General features: G+C 46.9%; 1 protein-coding gene across 3 annotated transcripts in view; it reads right to left on the bottom strand.

The window, feature by feature from the left end:
- Positions 1-26,237, bottom strand: part of ITGA9 (integrin subunit alpha 9) — a 354,859-nt gene that overhangs the window by 9,339 nt on the left and 319,283 nt on the right. Inside the window, exons 26-27 of one of the 3 annotated variants that reach the window (XM_036868320.1) lie at positions 22,427-22,528; positions 6,525-6,644 (exon numbers count right to left, since the gene is read on the bottom strand). In XM_036868320.1, the coding sequence (XP_036724215.1) occupies positions 6,525-6,644; positions 22,427-22,528 (222 nt within the window). Of the gene's footprint in view, positions 1-6,524; positions 6,645-22,426; positions 22,529-24,154; positions 24,831-26,237 lie in introns of those variants that run through there. The other 2 variants (XM_036868321.1, XM_036868322.1) reach the window with 2 other exon arrangements.

Genomic DNA, 26,237 nt, shown 5'->3' with positions numbered 1-26,237 from the left:
GGTTTCCCCTGAATGGCCCTAATTAGGAAGATTCTGAGAGGGGCCTGGGGCCCAGGAATAAGTGAGAATGACTGGGTTCTGGGGTCCACAGCCTGCAGCACCAGCCTCCTCCTTCCCAGCCCAGTTCGGGGTGAGTGAAGGGCGGCCGCACAACCCCATGGCCTCTGGTCTCTGGGGAGATGCCCACCCCCTCCTCCCTGGCTTTTGGATTGCCTCCTGGGCAGCTATTCCAAGGGCCTTGGACACACTCCTTCTTTGGACTAACTCAGAGCCTCATGTTTATGGGTCCTTTCAAGTTCCTTGACTATTTACATAGCATGTCTCTGTCTCGAGATGTCAACAGTGCAACATCAGCCCAATATTTACTTCCAAACATAAATAAGTCCCTACTGAGTGTCTCTGGCACATGGTCTTAATTGAGACAGTGCGAAGGGTGTGTGTGTGTGCTGTATGTCTGTGCATTTTCATTTTCTCTGCAGGAGAAACAAGGATGGGTTCTCACAGCCCAGCTGGAGGGCAGGTGATAACCCCAATGACCCCTGGAGGGGCTGCCAAACCTAGCCATCCGCTGGGCCATTTCACAGATTTATTTTTCCAAGTATTTCTGCTTGAGGTCAGCAGGAATGCTCTTAAATGAAAACCAGGAGCCCAAAGCCAGCTCTGGAGCAGCAGGCTCTTGGAACAGGCCCAGATGACAGAGGGTTCGAGACAGTCCTTCTGAAGGACGGTGGCAAACCCACTGCACAGCCCACCTCTATACCACTTGTGAGAAGGCAGAGCTGGCAGGTCCTGGGCCTTTTGGGAAGAGGCTGGTCATGGGGCTGGCCAGGCCACGGCACTGCCCTTTGCTCCAGGCCATCTCATTGGCAAAAGGGGCCAACAGGAGAGAAGGGAAAGGTTCCTGGGCTGAAAGCAGTAGAGGAGGATGCAGAGTTTTCTCCTTCACTGAGTGGTGGCCTGCGTGTTTTGGCAAACTGTACAAGGGAGCAAGGAGAGGGGGAGAGAGAGGGAGAGAGAAGCCTGGGGCCCTAAATGAGGCTTTTCCTCTTGAAGGAAAAACATCCCAGCATCTCCACTCTCTCACCACTTGACTCAAAGGCTGGCTTGATGAGTTGAAGGCACTTTTTAAAGGTGCAAGTCACATATACCCTCTGAATAATGAAATTCCTCCTATAAGCAGGCCTTTACGATTGTCTTGAAGAGGCACAGGGCCCAGGCCATTTCAAACCCAAACAGGAGCCAAACAAAAGGAGAAGGGACTCATTTGGATTTTTCTCCCTTAAAAGAGTTTCCTATTTCAAAGTTTTCTTCCTGCACGGTGGCTTGGCAGGCTACTGTAATCCTCGCACAGAAAGTTTAAATTATGGCTCCCAGTGTCTGCTAACAGCTCGGCTCTGGGAAGGCTGATTAGGATCCATTTCAGAATGTGAAGAAGGGTCTGGTTAGCTCGGGGCCCTCGCTGTGGATTTTGCACCGGAGCCAGGACCTGCTGCGGCCAAGCATGAGACAGCGCCTGATGTGCCACCGGCCGACCCTCTGGAAGGCCCTGGAGGAGAGAAGGAGGCTGAGCACTAGGCAGGGAGCCTGGAGTTCGGCTCTGGAGAAGGTATTTGCTGACCCTATAAGGGGTTTCTGTTTCAGATAAACAGGGGATGATGGGCATGTTGGTGGCACCACGGTGACATGTAGGAGGTGTGGCACAGGCTCTTTGCCTGGCCAAGTGCTGCTTACCCCTCAGGATGTGCTTGGCTCAGCCTCGGTCACTTAACTGCTTTCCCCAGTCTTTACGATGGAGTGAGGGCTCTTGCTGCTTATCACCTCTGTCCCTTCACCCCGAGCCGGCCACTTCGCAGGGATCTGTTTGCTGAGTGAAGGTACCGGCCAGCTCACAAGTGTAAAGCGTGCTGACCCGCAGGCCTGCAGGGCACAGAAAATCCATCCGCACTGGGCCAGCTGCCTTGTTCTGTTTTTGATACCACGCCACCATCCTTGTACATTTTGGGGAACAACCATTTTGGGCTCATGAGCTCAAGGCAATGGCAAGCAACCATAGGTAGCAGTGTCAGGAGCTACACCAAAGGGAACTTTAAGAGACGTGGTTCTAGAAAGGAAGGAGAACTTGAACATTGCCCACCTGTCTTCAAAGGCTCTAGTGAAGTGTTTACTCATCAGCAGTGGCAACTGGGTACCATGCAGTGACTTTCCCCTTGAAAGGATTGGAGGGAATGATATGTGAAATATGGTAATAAGCCAGAAGCAGTTAGACCTCCCATCTAACTCAAATATTAGGCCCATTAATCAACAGATTTCTGTGCACTGAATTGTCAATATATTACACCTCTATACATAATGCATGTTTCTTAGGTTATAGACATAGGAATCCAAGTCGACAAGAGGTCTGTAGTTGACTCACAGACATAGAGAACAGACTTGTGGTTGCCAATGGGGAGGGGGATGGGGGAGGGATGGATTGGGAGAGTTTGGGATTAGCAGATGTAAACTATTATATATAGGATGAATAAACAACAAGGTCCTACTGTATAGCACAGGGAACTATATTCAATATCCCGTGATAAACCATAATGGAAAAGAATATGAAAAAGAGTGTATGTATGTGTATAACTGAATCACTTTGCTGTATAGCAGAAATTAACACAACATTGTAAATCAACTATACTTCAATAAAATAAATAAAAAACAAAAGAGGTCTGCAGTTGAAGTTTTAGGAATATGTAGGTCTTCAGAATAATCCTACATTTCATTTGCCCTTTTCAGTGTCCTATAAAGTCATTCTATTTAGTTAGTCCTTCAGGAGAAAAATATTTTTCCTAAAGAAACTCCCTCTGCCGAGCTCCTTACTACACTGTCGCTGTGCCTGAACAGACTACCCACTCTGAATGTTGAGTGCGTTCATGAACCCTGCACCGAGGTTTACTTTTTTTTCCTCCAAGGAGCTCATTCATAATTTTATCTATGACACGATGGAAGAGAGATGAGGTTTCATCTACTTCAGAACAACAAAACTTCCAGTTAGGCTAATCAACCTTTGCCATAGTGAGTTTTACAGAAAAGATTAAGATTTTGCCCATATTTCTGAATATCATGTATGTGATAGACAAAAGATGGCCACTAATTCTTCGCTACTCCTCCCATTGGGAGGCAGAGTCTCTTTCCTGTTCCTTGACTCTAGGCTGGCACGTGACTGCTTTGACAAACAGAGTACAGCAGGATGATGCCATGCCAGTTCTGGGCCAGCCTTTCAGAGGACTAGCAGCTCTCACCATGCTCTCCCAGAGCTGAAGCCACCACGTAAAACGTCAGCACACTCTGCTGGAAGGGCCACATGTAGAGGCCCTGAATCTACACGGAGAGAGGGAGGGGCCTGGCAGAGTCCGGCCTTCCAGCCATCTCCACCCAAGGTGCCAGGCATGTGAATAAAATTGTCCTGTGAAGTGAAGCAGACCAGCCTAGCCACTAGGTGAATGCCCTTGTGTGACACCACTCAGTGTCATTTGGAGCAGAAGAATCACCCAGCCAAACCCTTCCTGAATTCCTGACCCATACATTTGTTAGGCAGAAGGGAACTCAATTTGGTGGCAATTTGTTGTGCGGCCATAGCTACCCAGTACCATATAAAAGACTGTAACGTAGGCAATAGCACCACTGACAACCGTGAAACCCTGCTGGAGCGAAAGCCTTTAGGGTATCTGCCTAGTTTCCTTCTAAGATTAGCCCCCATCCCCACCCCTACCTAGCCTCCCCAAACCTCCACACTGCATCTTTCTCCTGCGCTGGGCTTAGCTGTCTGGATGTGGAAGACACGTGACCCAGCCCAGGCTGGTCAGATTCTCTCTCTGCCACCTCCTGGCCTCTTGCCACAGTTGTAGACATTTGACTCGAGCTGAGCCAGTCAGATTCTCTCTCCCAGGCTTGTAGGATTGGGACTCAGAGGGGGCTGATCAGTCTGTGTCTGTGGCTAGAAGTTTTGACGGCATCACTCGCCAGCTTTCTCAGAGCTGTTCTAGACCCTTCCTTCCTCCAGCAGTTAAGATGACCTTGTCTGGTTAAGGCCCCTCGACCGCCACCACTCTGCTTTCATGGCCAGTCCATGGCAGAGGGTGATGTCTGCCTTCTAGGGTCCTGGCTCTTTGGATCACACACAGCTGGGTGGCCTCAGGGTGCTGGCCACCCCATGACACCCCCTCCTGACACACCACATTCTTTAAAGAAACACAGCAGAAGCAAAGCGAAGCAGATGGCAGTTGGAAGGAGGTGGGAGGGTGTGCTCAGGAGAGGGGACACTCCTGAGTGGCAGAGCCAAGTGGGGGGCCCAGAGGGAGGGGGTGGGACACAGCCACCCTGCTCCCCACTCTGTGTCCCTGTCTGGTCCCGTGCACCCAGCCGTGGAGGACGGTGCCCCCTCTCTTCTGATATGTCCGTACAAAGGCAGAGGAAGTATCTCTCTCTCTCACACACACAAACACACACATCCCCCCCAAAGCCCTTACTGTCTTCAGATCCCAAACACTGAGCTGGCTTTGTTCTCCACCCCCAGACCAGCCGTCTTGGCAGGAAGGAGTTAGAGTTGGAGAAAAGGGAGAATTAAGACTCTATCTGGCCACGCAGATTAAACAAACAACAAATGGGCAAGTTTTTCAAAAAAGGTAATATCCGCTCCTGGTAAATATACAGGAAAATGGGCACTTTTGATACACTGCTTGTATAACCTTTCCAGAGGGCAACTGGCAATATGTAATAAAAGGCTTAAAATACGCATTTCTTTTGACTCGGTAATTCCGTTTCTAGGGTTTCATCTTAAGGACATAATGAAGGATTTGTGCAAATATTTGGCTCCAAGCATATTCACTGTGGCACTGTTACAAGAAGTGTGAAACCAGAAGCCATGTGAATGAATCCCAACATCCGAGGACTGGGATCTGCCATACACCTGCAGCCTGAGGACAGCGCTGGACACGGGTTTTTAACAATAGGGAAAGACTTTCACAATTTTGCATTCAGGGAAAGCTAGCCTGTAAAATAGTAAATGGGATGTCCAAAAAGCATGGGAACCTGAGATAAACTAATTTTCAAGTAATATGCTCAATATATTTTTCTTCAACCTCCAATACTTTTTTCAGGTGAAGTTGCTCTTAATTTAAAGTGATGAGTCCAACTGTCAATCTGAAAAGATGTACAACAAAAACACTATTTTCCCTGTGTTTCTAGTTCTTGGATACTCTGAAGTATATTTACTATACTTTTTTCAGATTGATAATTGAACTCATTGCTTTAATTTTAGAGGTCCTGCACCTGAAAATGTATTGGGTATTTTACTGGAGAATTTAACACACTATTCACAAATAAGTGGGTGCTAAGAGAATGCCTGGTCTCTGTCTATTATGTAGGGAAAAAGTTCAAGAAGAGACAATGCTGGTCTCACCACGGTTATTTCTGGGATGGGGACTCCTGAGTATTTGACAACTTTTTTGCTTACTGACATGTGTCTATGTTTGATCAATAAATACAAATTATTTTGGAATCCCAAAGAAACTAATTATTTGAATTTAAAGGATCCATCCATAATCATGTTAAGAGGCTGTTTCCACCTGCCTCTGAAACCTGGAACACTGGAAAATCAGGGACTTGGTGTCAGGAAGTCCCAGCTGTGGTCCCTGGTGCTGCTGTAGGAGCTGGGGACATGGTGGAAACAAGAACAGACAGGACCCAACTCACGTGGCACACTACCATCCCATGGAAGAGACAGACCTTCCTCAGATAATGACTCTGAAACCATTACTGATGAATACAGAGGCCCTAAAGTCAAGGACGCCAGGTGTCTGAGAGAAGAGCGCAGGGCAAAGAAACCATCCTAGAATTGGGGGTGAGGACACCCCTTTCTTCTTGAGAAAGTGACAAGAGGCAAGATGTGAAGGATGAGCAGGTGCTCCCTGGTGAAGGAGGCAGGGCAAATCTACCCCCTGGGGCACCTACGAATGAACCCCCATGGGGTTGGGAGAACTTCTGATGAAGCTACCCAGGCAGCACTCCAGACATACAGCCCATCGCCATTACTAGAGTCTTCTGGGCAGAAATCTTTTCCATATTCCACATGGGAAAAGAACAAAGAATGGCTCTGTAGTTTCTTTTCTTGTTTTTGTGCCAAGTAAAGGAGTTAACCATCCCCGTCCCAGTCCCAGCTGTTACTCCCCAAGCTTGTGCGTTGGAGTGAGGCTCCCACCACCCTGTGTTAGGACTGGTGGCAACTCTGCTAGGGAAGGCAGGAGAAGAGGGGTCAGATTTTGGGGTTCCCTCTAAAGCAGTCCAGTCCTCAGGTGTGAATGGCCTCAGGAGGAGCCTAGACTCCATTCACTGCCTGGAGGGGACCCTGTCCTCCTTCATTGTACCTGCACTGGGAAGGAAGTTCCATCAGGAAGCCTTTTCCGACGACGAGCTCTAGCTCTGCTGAGGCAGGAGAGCTGGGTGTCTGGTCAGGGACTCCCTGGGGACCTGCGCTCTCCACTCACCTTCCACAGCAGCACAGCCAGCAGCAGGAAGATGAGGATTCCCACCAGCAAGCTGATGGCAATGATCCACCCCACGACGTAGCCTCGGGGCTCCAGATTGTGCAACGCCTCGAAGACCACCTGGGAGGCAAAGCAGAAGTGAGATGGTTCCCAAACAGAAGCACCCACCGCATGAGGGGACCCAGCCTGGGCTCGACATTGGGACTGAACTGGAGAGATGTGTCCAGACTGCTGTCACTCTAAAACGGGCTCTGTTGAGTGCTTTCCTGGTTGTATACAGATGGATTTTTCACAAGGACCTGAAAAGGCACTTGAAATCACAGGCCCAGTTCTTCAAAGGGCTGTAATGACAACAGGCCTGATTTAAGTATCACGAAGTGAACATAAGCGTGGTGAAAAACTGAGAGGACGCACTTTGTTCTTGATTCAGAACAGACAATAACAGTCTCTGTTTTATTATGGTTTTGAAACAAAGGGCATGGGCGTGCCCTCCAGGTAAGACAGTACTTCTTTCTGAGTGTTCTGTGCACTGTGTAACTTAGTGTGATTACTCAATTAATGCCAGTTTCCCCAGTAGACTGTGGACCTCAAGGGCTGGGCACAGTTTGCCTTGGGTCTCATGGCGATACCTAGCACACTAAAAGCACTCACTCGAAGAGCAGAGCCCTGGTCTCCAATGGGAGCCATAGGTCCTCAGAGCCCATGTCTCAGTGAAGCAAGTTTTCCCAACTTTGATGGAATCTCAGTGGTGTGTTGGCTCACATCAATGGTGCCAACGGTGTGCATCTCTTCCCAGCCCCACATCTAAGGACGTTACAATGGTATTTTGAAATGGTCCATCACAGGAGTATTTATACCACCAAAAGTGGCGCACAAATCAGGGTGCCCCCACCCTCCTGCCAGAGAAGTGATAGCTTAACACGTGCTAGCTCAACACTGACTGTACTCTTTGGCTCTATTTTCGCCCCACTGGTCACAGCGGAGTTTATTTTTGTAGAATTCAAAGCATCCATTGTGTCCTCTACAGCCAATCCCCTAACACCCCACCGTCCCGTTCAAGCTCCTCTTTGCTGAAGAGACAGAAATCTCAGCTCTGGGCAGCCATTGTCTCCCTTAGCTGCAGACAGGCTGGCCCAGCCACAGGGCTTTGTCCAAGCTAGGCCGTGTGCTTGGAATGCCCAGTCCCTCCTTGGAGAAGGCCTATGTAAACCTGGCTCAACCCTGAAAGCCAGCTGATTTTTTGCCTGGCAGGAAGCCTCGCTGGTTATGGGAGCCCCTTGCTCAAGCCTCAACGGTGACTGGGCACAGGACTGAGTTGATACTAGCACTATTTATGTTACCTTTTTAGGGCCTGGTTTCCCTCTCTCTGTAACATTTCTTGAATGCTCCTCTGTGTCAGGCTCTGTGCTTTTCTTGCAATCTCTTGTCTAACTCACACAATCACCCCAGGAGGTATTTAGCACCTATTTTACACAGCAGGACATGGAGGCCCAGAGAGGACAAGGGATTTGCTCTGGGCCATGTAGCTTACAATGCAGAGTCAGGATTTGAACTCAGGTCTAGCCAACCCCAAACTCCCAATCTAAGCTGGTCACTAGCACACCATAGAGTACCTGGCTGACAGTGGTTCTTTAAAGATTATCTGTCAATTAAATGGATCATTTACTGTCTCTTCCCTGGTGATAAGGAAAGCAAACACAATCACCTTTGTCTCAACTGTCTTCATTCCCACTGGTGGGGTTGGGGGGTGTGCTGGGGGAGGGGAGGATGGTCATCCATGATGCAGATCCTGAATCCAAAACATTATCTCTAGGGAAATCAGAGCAGAAACCATTCCTTCCTATGTTGGGACAGATTAAAGAGAACTGCCTACAGAACACAGTAGTCACTTCTGGGAATGGAAATAAGGCCTCTTTTCAGCACATACTCACTAGCTGTGTGACCTTGGACAGGGTACTTTCTCTCTCTGAGCCTCAGTTCTCTCCTCTGTAAAACAGGGGTAGAACAGCACCTCCCCAGAGAACTGAAGGGGCTAACGCACGCAGGGCGATTGGCGGAGCCCACCCCTGACAGATGGCAGGTGCTCCCATCAGCATCATTAGCACTGCTGGCAGGGAGATTTCTTTTGAGGTTGTGCATGGTTGGCTGGCACCCTTTTTAATTTTAAAAAACTATTTATTGAAGTCTAATATACATAGAGAACAGTCTACGTAACCTAAGTGCACAGCTCACTGCATTTTCACGAACTGAATGAGAAATGCATCTGTGTAGCCAGCACCCAGATCGAGATGCAGGATGGGACCAGCTGCTGAGAAGCCCCCTTCACGCTCTCTTCCAGTCACAGCCCCCACGAAGGGTACTCGTTGTCCTGATGGCCGAGAGCCTAGATGAGCATCACTGCTTTTGTCCACGCTCTACCTGGAAGGACTTCTTTCTTCCACATTAGGTTTGGGAGATTCCTCCAGGCTGGAGCATGGCATTCTCATTGCTGTGTGAATATCCCTTGATTTATTTATCCATTCTACCCGGTTTGGGGCTATTACAAAGAGGGATTTTCAGACATGAGGCGATCCTGAAGGAGGAATACGTGGGGGTGAGAGGTGGTGGGACAGAAATGGGCTGTGAAGTCTGTCATCTTAAGCCTACTCTTTTCTATCTGGTTCAGATTAGAGATTTCTGTCTTTAAAGACAAATAGATTCATGTCTTTGAGTTACTGCCCCTAAAAAGCTGTGGATCAAATCACCTCCCACATTCAGAATCTCTTGTGGTGTCTTGCACAGGTCAACTATGAAGCACTGTGGCTGAGAGGGGCACCCTTGGACAACCTAGACAAACTTCTCGGTTTCCTCCTCTGTGAAATGGGGAAGGAAAATAGTGTCTGAAAGTTCCTGGTCTCTGGTCGCATAGTGAAAATCTGCTGAACCTTCCTGTTGACAATGAGACAGGCTGTGGGCTCCGTGGGGTCAGCTGTAAAGTCCAGCCCCTTGGGTCACTCCGAGAGCCGCACAGGGACGCTGCCTGCCCGCGGTGTCTGAAATGCGTATCCTGGCAAAGCCACCTTGGAAGTCTGGTTTTGTAGACGCAGAGACAGTGAAGAGTATCCACTACAGTTTAGTCTGGCAAATTCCACAAGAATGCCCTGGCACTTCCCCGGAATGTGTGCTTAATCTTTTATTATTTTTAGTGATGCCGTTCATCATCTTGGACATGTGCTTTATGCTTTGGCAAAGCTGGTTCCTGCACATCGCGACTCTAATAAACTCATTAAGTGGAAGGATCTGAGCAGCCTGAAGTTCTAAGAAGTCACATCTTAGATAAAAACCCAAAGGAACAGCAGCACGGACCACAGAGAGAGGTAGGAAGCACCGACAATCCAGTCTGGTCGCCACCAGTAAATAGCAGGATGATCCTGGTGAAGCCCTATACCTCTTTATTTTAATTCAAAAATTAAAAAAAATTTTTTGAATCAGCCCATGGTATTTTTTAATGTTTTTTTTAAAATTGAAGTATAGTTGATTTACAATATTATATTAGTTTCAGGTATACAGCATGGTGATTCAGTATTTTTACAGATTATACTCCATTAAAAATTACAAGATAATGGCTATAACTCCTTGTGCTACACAATAAATCTTTCTTGCTTATCTATTTTATACATAGTAGTTTGTATCTCTTAATCCCATCCCTGGTACCTCTTTAAATATCTTTTCTCCATCTCCCCAGTTATTGCTCCAGTTCAAGCCTGAGCTTCTGTCACCAGCACTATTTCAGGAGCTTTGGAGACTTCCTGCTGCTAGAGTTGTCTTCCTAAAGCACAGGCCTCATCACGCACTTCTCAGTTTATACTACAGATGGTATCCCTTTATACCTAATATACATTTCAGGGTACCAGGCTCTTTACAATCTGGTCTCCTTCCTACCTTTCCAGCCCCTGGCAGGACCTGTACTCACATTCTAGCTGGTTAGAGTTATCTCCCTGTGGGACCTGTGGCCTCCTGCCTCTCTGCAGCCTGCTTTTGCCACCTTGGAAGACTCTTCCATTCTTGTCCAGATGACAAACTCCAATACTGCTTAACTTACAAATGTTCATATCCTTTGATCCATTAATTCTGTACTTGGAAATTTACTCATAGGCAAGAAACATAAAGTACAGGAAAAGTTTTATATTCGAAGATGTTCACTGCAGAATTATTTACATTGGTACAGAATTAGGAATATCCTTAATGGAAAAGAATACAAAAAAGAATATATATGCATAACTGAATTACGTTGCTGTACACCAGAAACTAACAAAACATTGTAAATCAACTCTACTTCAATAAAAAATAGAAATATCCTAAAAGTCTAACAGATGAGTAAATTACGCAATCGCGAAGTAGAATACCACAGAGCCGTTAAAATGATAATACATCTGGCTGTCAAAGTATGATTTTCAAAAAGTTAAAAACATGACTCTCATACAAATATGCAGCAAATACACATTAAAAATTTATTTAATTCATGACTGAGGGAATCAGCAGGATGGTAAAGCTAGTTCAAAAAAGGATCTGAGAATGCGGGTAGTTACGGGAAAAAAAGAATAGAAGAATGTTGAAAACAGATACAAAACTGATTAATACCTTACACGGCAATAAACTATAACCTTTGGGATTATATTTTCTGCCAGATGGAAGTCATTTTCATCTTTACCGGCAAAAGGCATTTGTAACTTAGTTTTCTATAAGCTAATATGTAACTTCACAGAAAATGGGCCCTAGGGAGTTAGGCAGGACTATTAGAACAGTGTTGTTTTTCTCAAATTTTAATGTGTGTAAGAATCACATGAGGAACCTCGTTAAAATGCAGATTCTGAATCAGGGAGTCTGGATTGGGGCCTGAGCGTCCACATCACGGTTACGCTCACTGGCAATGCTGATGCTGCTGGTCCAAGGACCACACTTTGAGTAGAAAGGGGATAGAGAATGCTCCAGGTGTGAAAGGACACACAATCATCTTTTGCCTGATTTCCAAGTTTTACATACTTTAGAAAACAGGATAATAAAATGGGAAAAATGATAAATGCTATAAAGTTATACGAAAAAAATCAATATCAATTTAGCATATAGAAGACTTCAGCTTTGCAGAAAAATATAGGAAATTTTTTAAGTAAATAGGTATTTTTTGATACTACAGGTATTGTTTTCTCTTTTCTACTTTTAACTACTTTTTAAAAAAATTGAGCATTTTAAAGCCAAGTTAAAAAAAAATTAAAAGGAGAGACTCTGCTCCAACAGCTTCTGTTCCAAGAAGACTGACCTACTCTGCTCTTTTCAGCAGAGTTAATCATTCTCTGAGCTTTTGGAAACAGCAATTTTCAACTTCTCTTAGCAGAGAAAATCTGCACTAGCACCCCAATGTATAAAACAGAAAAAAATGGAGATTCTCTGTTTATAAAGAAGGTGGGCAGCTCGAGCCCTGTCTGATCGGTCCCCCTTCCCAAGCCAGTCCCTTCTACCCCAGGCCCAGCAGCCCCAGAACCAACTCAAGGGAACCCACGGCTCCACAAAGCTTAGCTTTAAAACCACAGTGGAGCACTTCATCATCATCCCAGTCCTAAGTCCTCTTCACTCTGTAAGGTAATGATGTATCTTCCTGTCTATGGACTCCAGTAAACTGTGAATTCTTACAGAACAAGGATTTGAATGCATGTTCTCCCGTCACCTAGACCAAGGTAGTGATTCATCATGTGATTCATGAAGGCACAGATTAATAAATTCAATGTCCTTTTTGCCATACCATTGATGAAGTATGACTATGACTCAGTCTGCAATGAAGAGAGGATGAGATTTGAAGCTGGAGTTCCTGAGTGTGCTTCTCTTTTTTCTACTTCAAAAATATATCGGCAAATGTTATTTCTTTTGGGAGGGTTCTGGCCATCCATCCACACATGCATCCATCTGCCCATCCACCCCGTCTGTCCATTTGTTTGTCTATCCATCTGTCTGTTCGTCCGTCCATCCATCCATCCACCCATCCAACAAATGTGTACACAGGACCTACTATGTGCCAGGCACTGCGGGGATTCATTGATGAATAAAACAGGCAGTCTTTGCCCTCATGGAGCTTCCAGCTTATAGAGAATACTGGCCAGTTAGACATAAATGCAAAATTATAACTTTAGAAAGTGCCCCAAAGGAGAGATTCATGGTTAGAAAAGACTCTAAGATAAGCATGGCAGTCAGAAAGTTTTTTGAGGGACTGCTTGAGCTAAGAGTTAAAGGGTAAGCAGAAGTTAACTAGTCAAAGAGGGAAATGAACAACATTCCAAAAAGGAAGAGCACGTGCAAACCCCCTGTGACAGAAGAGAGCCTGGCAGAGGTGAAGTACTGCCAACAGACAGTAGGCATGGAGCAAATGGAATGAACAAGAAGCCACCGGAAAATGTTCAAGATGAAGCTGGAGAGATGGGAAGGCCTGGAGGCTGTGTTAAGAATTATATCCTTTATATTAAAGAAGCTTGTGGCTTCCATCTGAAAACTGGCCCCATCTAGCTTTTTGATGGCTGCACTAAATCAAACCAAACCTGCAGTTATTTTGATCTTAATGTCTAATTCCTAAGTAATTTAGTTTAATAGGTTACTTTCTTTTCATAAAACACTGAAATTCAAGCTTCTGACTCTCCTTCTCCATTCAGGTAGAGAGGAAATCGCTCTGAAAAGCAACGTAGAACCTCTTTTGTCTTCCTGAGGCATGGCTTTGAAAATTACTTATAAATAATCCCTGAGAATCATCAGATTCATTCATAAAATTACCTGAGAAAATTGTTGATAAGCATAGGAGGAATAAGGGATGCTTTAACTATGCCATTAAAAATACTGTGGAATTAAACCTAAAAAAAAAAAATAATTATACGCTTTATCTTAAGAGGCATGGGAGGTCAATGGAAGGTTCTAACTAGGGAGTGACATGGTTTGCATTTTGCAAAGAGCACTCTGGCTGCAAAACGCATCGGGAGAACTTTACGTGGGGGTTCAAGGAACAGGCCCGTTAAGAGGGCTGCAGGGGAAGTGGTTTCCCCAGCAGAGATCCACACTCCCAGTATGAAAGGAGAAAAAAGACTGAGGCTGAGGGGGAGTCTGCACGTTTCAGAGGGTGGTAGGAGGCTGAGAGATGGGGCGGCAGAAGTTCTCATCAACGAAGGGATAAATGATCACACAGCAGCAGACTGAAGCTGGAGGGCTCATGTGTTGGATGTTAACTAATAAAACATAAGAGAATTGAGGAGCACGAGGATTTGCCTCAATAGAGTCCTTGAGGAGGACAGACATCTGGCAGGGGCGATGGCAGGCCCACACGCTGGGCATCCTGCCTGCTACTGTAAACTTGAACACACCTGAGGCTGGCAAGCTGGCGTCAGGGAACCACCAGGAGCCAACTTCCAGTCTGAGGCAGCTGGTAAGCCTGAACCACAGCACTTGATTCACTTGTATGTTTCTGGAAACTTTTATGTTCTGACCACTGTAAATATGCCCAATGTCATAGCTGGAAATACTCAGGTCTCCAAAAGGCTTGAGAACATGACCACAATGGGGTACGGCTGGCCCAGGCCTGGCTGGACGGAGGGCTTCCACGGCTGAGGGGACAGCTCAGCATAAGCAGCACCCGAATGGAGGTTCAACCCCAGGCCCCACTGCCTGAAGGTCAATTACAAGGGCAAGATGCTTTCCACAACTGACATCACACACAGGTCTCACAGAGGGAAGGAATTTATATAAAATAAAAAGTGGTAAAAGAAGAACATCTGGGACAATGAAATGCCATTTTCATCTGCTTCTAATTACATCTAGCAGCCAGTGGGGAAGGGGGCAGGGATAAAGGGTTGTGGGAGCTGGAGGAAATGTTCTCAGCAGAGCCATGTCTTAAATCACTCTCAGAACAGAGCCTTTAGAAAGCATCCCCACTCAGGGGAGACCGAAGACTTATGGAGATGACATCAATGAACAGAAGATAAATTGCATTTGGCAAGATGGACATTGTAAGTCTGTGCTGTGATAAACAAAGATGTCAAACTTGCCCCTGCCTGCTAGGTGCTGGGTTTCAGGAATTCCTTGCTCTGTTAGAATTTGCAGAGGAATGAGCTGGGCTGGTGCTAATTCCTTTATTGTTAAGAACGGGTCACATTTGTTGAGAACTTACCGTGTGCCAGACATGGTGCTAAGAGGTTTTATATCTATTACTCCTGAGAAACCTCATGACTGCTCTTTAAAGGGAGGAGGGGAACGCAGCTCCTTTACCGCAGGCTACGGAGGGCCCTCGATGAGTGCTAATTCTCTTGATGAGTAGCTGTGCATCTGGTTAGGGACCAGGCCACAACAGGAAAGAGTTCCAGAATCAACAGACCACTAAGTCAGAGCATGATGTGCTTCTGAGGTCACTGGAGCCAAGGGTCGCTCCAAAGACTAAGGGCCAGCTGTCACCACCCATGGCTGCATTCCTACCATCTGCCAGAGTGGTGCTCCTGCTGTGTGAGGGCCAGGCAACAGGACAGCAGGGGTCCAAGGAGCGGAGGATGAAGGGAGACTCGGGCTTGCAAACAGGCAGCCCTGCACCAGACCCAGCCCTTCCACTGACAAGCTGTGGCATCTCAGGCTGGTAGGTCCCTTCACCTGGGGGTCTCAGTCTCCTCATCAGAAAATGGGAGTAATAATATCTCATTCACAGGGGTGATGTGAGAGTGATAGGCGATAATCACATCAAATGCCCAGCACATCACAAGAACTGAGCATATACGAATGAAAACAATAAAATCATTAAGCAACGGGACGCAGAAGGGCATGTCGAGCCAAGCCCCCAGTGTCTGCGTGGAGACCACTGCCATCTGTACCCTACACTACTGGTTGTCCGCCCACATCCCTCGGGTCCCTCTATCAGTTCCCTATGTCCAACCCCAGCTTTACATGCGTTCACTTCTAAGTGGACGGCACTGTCAGAGGCCACCTGCCCCCAGGGCGCGTGGGGAGAGGAGGACCTTGGCGTTCATTACCTCCTGAGCAGCCCCTGGCCAGTGACTGACACGTACAGGAGTGAGAAAGCCCAGCTCCCTCGCTTCAAGGCAGGATGAATTCTGAGGTGGTATTTGTGCTCCAGGGCTCCGCTAAGGCTGGGGCCCCTGGAATCTCATCCTTGGTCCACTTGTTCTCTTTCCCTATCCTGTCTCCTCACTTCTTTTCCCATCTCTCTGGGAGCATTTCCTTACTAAAATCCTTGCACCCACATCCTCATCTGAGGGTCTGCTTCTTGAGAATCTATCTTAAGACACCATCTGACTCCATCTGGAGCCTGACCTTCCCCTGTCCACTTAGAAAATGCTTTCAATACTTGTTCAGGGGTCACTCTGTCCATGCAGCCTCTCCTAGCCTCTTCAGCTCAGGCTTTCCCAGCACAAAACCACACTACTGTGTGTGTGTGTCTGTGTGTGTGTGTGTCTGTGTGCTTGAGCACGTGTGTCTGCACACGTGTGCAAGTGCAGTGTTCACCCCTTGAGGCTAAAATTTTTTTTCTTGTTCATGTTTACCAGGGGGTCCAGTTCATGTCTAGTCAAAGAATTTGAGGGACTGGACAGCAGCCTTGTCCTAAAATACAACCTTCCATAGCAGTGGTTTCCTTGGCTCCACAGAGCCTAGGGGTTTGGTGAGGGGATACAGAGGCCCCCAAGGGAAAATGGAAATACAAGTTGGGGGAGTTCCAGGCATCCCACCTCTGACTCAACCAAAGCACATTTCAATTTAGAAATGGGTTGTGTTGTTTAAAAAAATGATAATGATAATCATGATGATAGCTGGAAATCATTGGTTTAGAGTAAACTGATCATGACTCTTGAGGTTTTGAGGGAGGGAGAAGCTATTCTTCATTTGTTTCCTCCCATCCTTGGCCATCTCTTCATGCAAAGGGAGCCACTATTAACTGACTGCCCATGCGTAGGCACCAGGCAAAGGGCTTGGCACCAAGATGTGACCTGATCCCTCCCAACCCTTTAGGACAGATACTCCCTACATGTGACTGGCACAAACTGCTAGACCTCTACTGATGTAAAGCACCTGTCTACTTCTAGCTCCTCGGCCACCATCATCTCTAGCCAAGTGACGGTCACAACCTTCTTGCAGCCCCCTACAATCCACTGTCCACACAGTAGCCTGTGATTGTTAAAAAATGTATATTGGATCATGCCATTCCCCACTCAAAACAGAAGCTTGCAATGGCTTCCCTTTGTAACTGCTCCCTGGTGTTACATGGTGTGACCCCGCCTATGTCCCTCATCATGGATGGCTTCACCACTCACCAGGTAGCTGCCACACTCGTGTTTCAGCCTTGAACACGCTAAGCTATTTGGGTCTTCATATGGCTCTCCCTCCTCACTGGGACACTCTTCCCTGTGCTTGGCAAGCTAATCCCTCCTCACTCTCTAGATCTCAGCTTCCTTGGAGAAACATTCCTTTAGATTCCCCTCAATCTAGAGCAGGTTACTCCCATGGAACTCACCTTGATTTGAAATAAAACCCTTGTTTGCTTCCTTGTTTACTCTCTGTCACCCCCTCAGTCGCTCTGGGAGGGCAGGGGCCATGGCTACTTTGTTCCCCATTGCACCCACAGTGTCTCTACACTGCCTGGCCCGTAGCAAGCCCCCAATAAGTATTCATTGAATGAAACTGCAAATAGTGACAATCAGCAAACCACACTGGGATTTTTCTCAGTTCCTTATGGTTAGAGCTTAATTCTCACATTGGGGGTAGTGGGTGAGGGGAGAGGACCGCCTACCATCTTTTGATGATGACAGGGAATGGCGGGGGGGTGGTGATGACTTTCCAGTGACCCTCTTCTTCATCGTATCTCTCAGTGTAAGAAGGGGGAAAACTCTCTTGCCGGGTATAATGTAATTTTTCACATAAATGGTAAAGTACAAGTCACAGTCTATTCGGTGACAGAAAATTGTAAAGTTTGCTTCAAGATGCAGTAAACAACAAAAGAACTATAGATGGCACCTTTCGAAGTAATCTCATTTACCACCTTAGATGATGCCCTCTGGGTTGGGGGGCAGTGGCAGGGAGCAAAACGGAGGGGAAACCTCCAGGAAGTAGAAAGCAGGTTTCCCATGTTACAGATGAGGAAATGGAGGCTTACAGAGCTTACCTGATACCCAAGATCACACCACTGGGATGGGAAGGAGATGGGATATGAAGCCAGGCTTTTCTAATTCCAAAGGGCGAAATGCAGTGCTCCCTGTTCACAGAGGACAAGGCCAAACTAGAAGTACTGACTTCCTGGAAGGGCCAAGACTGGGAACTGAACTTGAACGGCTTCAGAGAAAATGAAGCTGGAACGTGCTCTCCTGATCAATTCGTGCGTGATGGGGAGGTTTATTCAGAAGTGAAAGCGTGGCTGCAGGCTGGAGGCTTTGTTCTGGAGTCTGATTGAGACTGAGCAGGGAAAGCCTCCACTGGGGTGAGGAGAGCCAGGTCCAGTCTGAAGGGGCTGGCTGGGCTCCAAGGGCACCTGGGCAGTTTTAACAGACAGACTTTAAAACAAGTCAGTCCTTTCCAGAGTGGACACTTGCACTTGTCGGGGCCCTTTCATCCAAGAAGGCCCAGTGCCCTCCCGTGTGACTGAGTGGCTGCAGGTCAGGGAAAGGAGTACCAGGCTGGGGAGTCAAGGGCTCCAGACACTATTCTTGGCTCAGCGATGTGAGATCCAGGGCAAGTCACCTATTCTCCCCGAGCATCAGAGGCCCTTTGTTCACTAGAGGAAGAGGCTTTGTGGTTCTAATCCAGGCAGGGCACAGCAGAATCTCAGGGGACTTGTTAAAGTTATGACCCATCTCCCCACCTGCAGGGTAAGGGATGGCAGAGGAGGACCGTGGGAGGGAGGTGACCGCCTCTTTGGACATATGATTCCCGGGGCAGAAGGTGAAGGCCCCAGACATTTGCCCTGTCAAATCAGCAAGGAAGTAGCTCATTCCAGCATATTCATCCTAAAAACAAAACAAAGCCCAAAGCACAAACACTCCTAAACCACCTATGGACAAAGAGTTTCATGTTCTCTCATTAATGGAGGGGACAAAGTGGTCTAAATGACTGAACAAAGACTGGCTCAGATGGGAGCTCTAAGATGCACCAGGGGTTGGCTGGCCCCATGCTGTCTTCGGTATTAGAAAAGCACATGGGAGGGGGTATTTGTCACTTTTTAGTGTCCTTCCAGTGCTGGGGAGTCCTCCTCTAGGTGAGTCTTGGGGTGAGGGTGAGGCTCTACTATAATAGCCAAAAATGCCAGCCACCTGCTCTTTCTGGGGTGCCTGGTACCCCAGGGACAAGGGTCTAACCTCAGCCAGTGAGAGGCTCCTGCCTGACTCCAGAGCAAGAGGCTGAGAGAAGCCAGGGAAGCAGTGTCCAGAGTACCATGCCAGGCTCTTTCTGGGGCCTGACCCAGCCTGTGGTCCTGGCGTCGCAGGTTTGTCATATCCCCAGCCTTCCTGGCAATTCTGAGAGCTACCCAATAGCCTTCTAATCCATTCTGATTCCGCTAAAATGAGACGGAGTCAGTCTCTCCTGCTGGTACCTAGAATCTCAGCCTGGTGCCCACTCCACATGGCAATGACTTACTTATCCATCTGTGGATTTCCATGTTCATCATGTATTCCACTATTTCAAAATATCAAGAAAACAGATTTGCTCTGTAACTCATCCAAGCTTCTCACACAGTCTGAGAAGGGAGTTTGGGGCGGTGGCTCTCAGGAGCAGAGCTGGTGTGCTGGAGATTCTTGGTTTGCCCCCGGGGAGTTTCTAGCCTCAGCTGTTGGCAGCACTGCCGGAAAAGCCGGAAGGGTTGGGTTGGACAGGATGGGAGTTCAGTGTGTTCTCAGCACAATCAGCGCTGAATGCGGTGACTCAGATCTCATCCACAGTTCTCAGGTTTGGGTCTGTACAAAGCCAGGTAAGCTGGTGTGGTTGGCCTTGGACACGTGCTAATACCCAACCTGGGAAGGGCACCTCAAATGTATTATTAGTAAACAAGGAAAATGCCTCAAATATCTAGTACATATTTCTAGGTATTTAACTGTACGCCCTGTAAAGCACTCCCCGTACCATGGCATAAAAATAAAAGACACAGAGTCCCAAGAAAATTATTTGATTTGCCTGTCAGTTGAATTATCACCATGTGCACTTTATGTGGTTAAAAACTGGATTGTTTTCCTCTTCTCACCCACACCCTGCTCGTTGCCAGCAGCAAATACACTTCCTGTTCATTCCAAGGCCATACACATGTGGCGTCTGATCTAAAAGCCTGCGATATTTTGCCCGATTTAAATTTGGTGGCTAGCCTCTATGGAAATTTCCCTTCCAATGAACAACTAACAGAGCGCCAGGCATTCAGAAGAAACATGTAGTGTGGAACGTGTTTGTTCTAAAAAGGCAAACCTTCCTACTCAGAAAATTTTTTTTTTTTTCGGCCAGGAAAGTTGAGAACAGATTGTAGTACTTCATCTTGGCTCACGGATTGAAAGGCAAAGTTATGGAAAGGAGGAAGGTGGGGGCATTGTGGGATTCCGACGGGTGCCTTTTTTTCTTAGAGTACTGGAAAAAAACCAGTTGAAAATGAGAGCTTCTTCCAAAGAACTCTTGATAATGATAATATTACCATAGTGCTCAAAATGGAACACTAACTAATGGAAGTGGTATTTTGGGGGCGTACAGATGACTCAGAATCCAACAATGGGGTGTTAGGCAATGTTTTCCTGGATCCCACAGCTCCATGTTCTAATCAAGGGCAATGCGCCCATGATAATTTTTTCATTTACCCAAGGGATTCCACCTGTAGGAAACCTGTTAATTACTTCCGTTAACTCTTAATTGGGAACACAGTGGTCTACCAGAACATTCCAAACCTCTCATGCTGGGCATGTATCTCATCCTACGAAACTTTTTAACCAGAGCTGTGACAATGAGCAGTGAATCTCCATTCTTTTTCAATCCCCAGGTAAAAGTCTGAATTAGCAGTTAAATGGCCAAAAGGCAAGGAGAAAAAGGCAAAGGTCAACTCCAAATATTTGATCTTCCATTAACACTGACCCTAGGAGTGAAGGACTCCAGCATCATTCCATTTCATCCCATTCAGTTTCTGTTATTAAAACGACTGTGTGGACAATTTCTCGATGTGAGTAGAGGAGTTAAGGTCTGCATCTGACAGTCCTTCCCTGCATCAGGCATGCAATACCCACGGCCTGGGGCAGCTTTAACATCCTCACAGATTCTTATTCATTCTGTACCAGCTGATGCTTTTTTTTCTTGCTCAGGACTGAGAGTTCATGGAGGTCCTGGGCATTTCTTTTTTTTTTTTTAAAGATTTAATTTTATTTATTTTTGGCTGCATTACATCTTTGTTGCTGTGCACGGGCTTTCTCTAGTTGCAGAGAGCAGGGGCTACTCTTCGTTGCGTTGCGCGGGCTTCTCCTTGCGGTGGCTTCTCCTGCTGCGGAGAACGGGCTCTAGGCACGCCAGCTTCAGTAGTTGTGGCTCGCAGGCTCTAGAGCGCAGGCTCAGTAGTTGTGGTGCACGGGCTTAGTTGCTCCGCGGCATGTGGGATCTTCCCGGACCAGGGATCGAACCCGTGTCCCCTGCATTGGCAGGCAGATTCTTATTCACTGCGCCACCAGGGAAGTCCCCAGGCATTTATTTTCTATATGAACCCTTCCTAACCAGGGTCTTATAAGAGTGGGCTTTGCTCTGATCCTCATCCTAACATTTAGACATGTGGTGTCTCCATTGTTATTGGAAAATAAGCTAACCATTTTTTCTTTGTAAGTAATTAATCTTTGTGAATTTTTCACTTTTGTAAATTTGTCACAGCAATATTCACTCTTCCAAGAGAGGGTAAAGTCTCCCTTGAGAGAAGTAAATTCCAGGAAAGGAGATGCAAAAAGCTAGCATCATTGCATAGCTCATTGGCCAAACCAGTTCAGAGGCTGCTGTCTCCCCATGTGCCTAGGACCTCAGTGTGGGTGTCAGAGAATGAGCCTCCCCCCTGCCTCCTGCCCCTGAAAAATAATAAAAGGCAGAAAATTTCCAAGAGCACCCCTTCCCCTCCAGCCTCTCCCACACCCCACATCCGAGCTCCCAGTTGCCATATATTCCATCTTGAGGCTGCTTACCGACTGCACTTTACAGAGCAGGGGTTCCCAACCCCCAGGCCACAGACCAGTACCGGCCTGTTAGGAACTGGGCCACACAGCAGGAGGTGAGCGGCAGGCGAGACAGCAAAGCTTCATCTGCCGCTCCCCACTGCTGGCATTACCACCTGAACCCTCCCCCCATACCCTGTGGAAAAACTGTCTTCCACAAAACCAGTCCCTGGTGCCAGAAAGGTTGGGGACTGCTGTGATAGAGGATACGGGGTTAGGTAGGGAATGAAAGAGGAGTTTCTAGGACTTGGCAACTAGGATGTGACCCCTTCAGGTTACTCAAACAACTTGTTTTTGAAACACCCAGCGTTTATCCATGGAGCAATGTGACTGTGAAGGCAGATGAGGTTTCAGGGAAAGGTCTGAGAAAAATAAAAATAGTCTTGGCTCCAGAATGGAAATGCAAGCCCTGTCAAGGGTACTTCCAGAAGATTTTTCCTTTGTCTGGTCATAGCCGGGAGCTTTCACATAACAACAGCATCCTAGAGAACATGGCTATCACAACAAGAGCAGACCGCAGAAGTTCTCCATGGGGGCCTGGAAGCCAAGGCAGGCAAGGTCTTGGGTCTACCACAAAGCTGACATCTTGGCTTAGAGACCGCCTTTACCCTCAAATGCCAGCACCAAGTCTCCCAAGTCACCCAGATTCCCTCACCCTTGGAGGAGGGCTGTGTGTGGGGGTGACCGACTCACCGTCATCTCCTCTGAGTTCCCACTGGCTACCTCCACCACCCTCAGGGCAGGGTCCACCTTCACCTTGGCGCGGGTCATGAACTGGATGACAGATGAACTGTCCTGAGGAAGAAACAACACAACTCACTGTAAGACTTTTCAATCACAATGGCTGGGCCCCGAGGTCCCAGGCAGAACTGAAATTCAAAGATTCCATGTGGACCAGACAAAAATTTCTATCACTGAATGAGACAAGAGATTTCCGGTCTCTCTCTTGAGGATTCTTTCATATCATAGTGGATGGCTGAAAAGCTCTGGAGTTTTGCTGAGTCATCAGCACATGCAGGCTTGTGTGCTGTGGTTTCCAAGTGGCAGGAGCCAGATATTTGGATCTTGGTATTGACATATTCCCAAAGAGCAGAGAATAAATAAAGCTGTTAATTGTGTACGACAAATCTAGGCCTGGCATTCCATAGAAGGTATCTGATTTACATTTCTCAAGCATCTTCCTGCCTTGACCACAACCCTCAAACTCTCCACATGAGTTCCTTTTAACTCTTTCTTTGCTCTTAAATGAAGCTGGTTGGGGGGGTCAAAGCCATTTAAGCTGGGAAGAGGGTACCTGATGGAGAGATGAGAGGGGGAGAGCATCTAGCTTATACAGTAAGTCCCCCCACATGTGAACGAGTTCCGTACCGATAGTGCGTTCGTAAGTCTAACAAAGTTAGCCTAGGTACCCAACTAACACAATCGGCTATATAAATAGTACAGTACTGTAATAGGTTTATAATACTTTTCACAAAAATATAACATGAAAAACAAACACAAAAAATAAAGAAAACATTTTAATCTTACAGTCCAGTACCTTGAGAAGTACAGTAGTACAACAGCTGGCATACAGGGCTGGCATCGAGTGAACAGGCAAGAAGAGTTACTGACTGGAGGAGGGAGAGCAGGTGGGAGATGGTAGAGCTGAAGGACCGTCAGCAATAGGAGACGGAGGGCAAGCTGCAATTTCACTCACCCCTGATGCTGATGGAACGCACGTTCACGTCTTTGAAAGTTCACAACTTGAGGAAGGTTTTTATGTAGGGAACTTACTGTAATTAGGTGATGGCCCGATGAGAAAGGGGATGGGGGGAGGGAGGTTGGCCCAGGAAAGTCTCAGGAAGAGCCCACCAGCCATTGTAGGCAGAAGCCTTGGTGTGGGCTCAAAGCCACCGATCCAGATAATGAGAGAATGGCTCCAAGGCAGTGATGGAAGAGTTTGGAAGAAGACAGGCGCTGGCAAAACTATGGCTTAGGGAAGGGCCAGAACGTCGAGCCGGTGGTCCAGATGGGGCTGCACTGACTGTGGAGGGAGAGGCAGGCTGCCTCCCATGGTGGAAACAGAGGGCAGAAGGCATCCCACCTGTGGGGGCAGCTGGGCTCTGCCGGCAAGGTGTCTTTCTACATTTACTCAGCATGCCTGCCATGCAAGGAGGTACCTATCAGATGCCAGCTTTGACCCACTTCTGGTTAAACCTACCCCCCAAAAATGAAAGTAGAGGACTCTCTCTACAGAAAAGAGTTCCAAGGGGCTCAGCTCATCTTTTCCAAAGAAACCACAAACCTTCCTGGGAGGACACCCGGGGATGACACTCTGTGTACTTTACCTGGGAGTTACACACTAATTATTGTCCTTCTTTAAAATAGCAACAAAACACAGTTGAAGTGCTTCTGGGAAGCTTGTCACTCAAAAAAAACTGCTTCAGTGAGCTCATATTAAGCAGTAAATAATTTTGTATGCAGCAATCTTTTACCAGTTTAACAGTTCTGTAGATTTGTGGTTTCATGGGTCAGGATATACTGTCTTTTCAATCTTAGATCATCATCATCACCATCATCATCATCTCGGACATTGCTAATGACAATAATAATAATGATGATGACGATGATAACTGTCAAAGTTAAAGGCCGAGCAGATGAGGAGCCTGGCACAGAACAGGCCCCTTGTGGTTGTAAAAAACAAATACTTTGGAAGAAACTGGAATCCTCTGATGATTAAAAAAAATCAGATCCTACATTTCAAATGAAAACTTGTTAAGGTCAAAACAATAAAACCTCAAATTCCCTTGTCTGTGGCCAGACCTTCAGGTCAAAGGAAAACTAACAGAAGTGGTGGCTCAGGGAACCACAAGGCTGGTTCTGCTCCACATCCTTAGGGAGGCGTGGCTGGCCTTGGGGGCCCGACAGAGGCTTTCCTCTGCACCTGGGATTTCTGCTGGTTTCTGCTGAAAGGGCACCAGTAGGGAGAACGGTTCTCCAACATCCGCATACGACACCCCATGGCTTCCTGCTGTCTTGGGATGCAGACTGGGCTGGATGGCCCACGGGGACAGCAGTCACTGGGACATGTTCCTTGGCAAAGGGTCACCATTGATCACTGAGAGAGAGAGAGAAAGCTGCACAAGACCAGGCCAGAGCTGGGGACAAGGAAGGCTTTGAGGCTTTGCGATTAAATTAGTACTAATGACTAATTTGTAAGTGCAAGCATCAGCCAACTGGGTTGAGGCTGAAAGAGAAATCAGAGTGGCTTCCCGCCATCAGTGCCGTATCAGGGTTCTGTCAACAGTGGCAAGTGTGGCACAGGGAATAAAACTGTCACCAGGGCCGTTTACCAAGAAGATGAACAGGATGGGTAAGCATACAGAATCATAATCCCTCAACCTGTCCTGGGGACCCAGGACAGTAAGGCACTTCCTGTGATGTGACATTCTGGAATCATAGGGTGACCAGGGGTGCTCTAGTTCATGCCTGGTCCTCTCCCAACACTATCCTTTTCAAAGGGAGAGGTACAACAGGGAAGCAGTGCTGTGTGCACCCAACTTGCCCCAAACCGGTTTCCCTCCAAAGAATCCAGGGAAAGCAGAACTGTTCACAGCTCTCCACCAGCCGGAGACGGAGAGTGGGTAAAACATCCTGTATCCCCCTGTGCCTGTGACTTATCAGGCCAACATGTTACTGCCATGCCTAATTTAAAAAATAACACTGGAATGACTTTTCTAAGGATATTCATTTATACACTGACAGTTTTATACAGACTAACACATTTAGTTTTTCCAAAGGAAAATAAAGAGAATCTCTGTGGCTAACATGCCTATTTTGTTTTAGCTTCACATGTGATTATTTTAGAAGATTCTTGTTGGATGTAGCCTTTCATACTCAGCAGCGTTTATGTTAAAATAAATCATAGTGAATGTGTATGATTTTTTTAAGGGCCACCAATTCACGGACTGAGGTATTTTTTATGAACCACTTTTATAAACTTATAATAGTAAAGTGATCTGAGATTCACTGCTCAGTGCTCTGTAATGGTCTATGTGCAAGGGGAATCTAAAAAGGAGTGGATATATGTGTATGTATAGCTGGTTCACTTTGCTGTGCACCTGAAGCTAGCACAACATTGTAAATCAACTATACTCCAATAAAAGCTAAAAAAAAAAAAACCCTAAAAAAACAAAAGTTATCTGAGATTCAAAAGTTGGAATTCTGAAAAACAAGGTGTCATCTAAACAAGGGGTTGGCAAACTATGACTCATGGGTCAAATCCGGCCCTTTGCTGGTTTTTGTAAATAAAGTTTTATTGGAACACAGCCACACCCATTCATTTGAGTATGGTCTATGGCTGCTTTCACAACACAATGGCAGAGCTGAGCAGTGGCAAGGCACTGTATAGCCCGTAAAGCCTAAAATATTTACTACTGGCCCTTTAAGGAAAACCCCTGATCTAAAACGTGGTCCCCAGAACAGCAGTAATGGCATCACCTGGAAGCTCCTCAGAAATGCAGAC

Source organism: Balaenoptera musculus, chromosome 11, assembly GCF_009873245.2.
Source record: "Balaenoptera musculus isolate JJ_BM4_2016_0621 chromosome 11, mBalMus1.pri.v3, whole genome shotgun sequence".
Taxonomy (NCBI): domain Eukaryota; kingdom Metazoa; phylum Chordata; class Mammalia; order Artiodactyla; family Balaenopteridae; genus Balaenoptera; species Balaenoptera musculus.
This window is presented reverse-complemented; position numbering and strand designations above follow the sequence as displayed.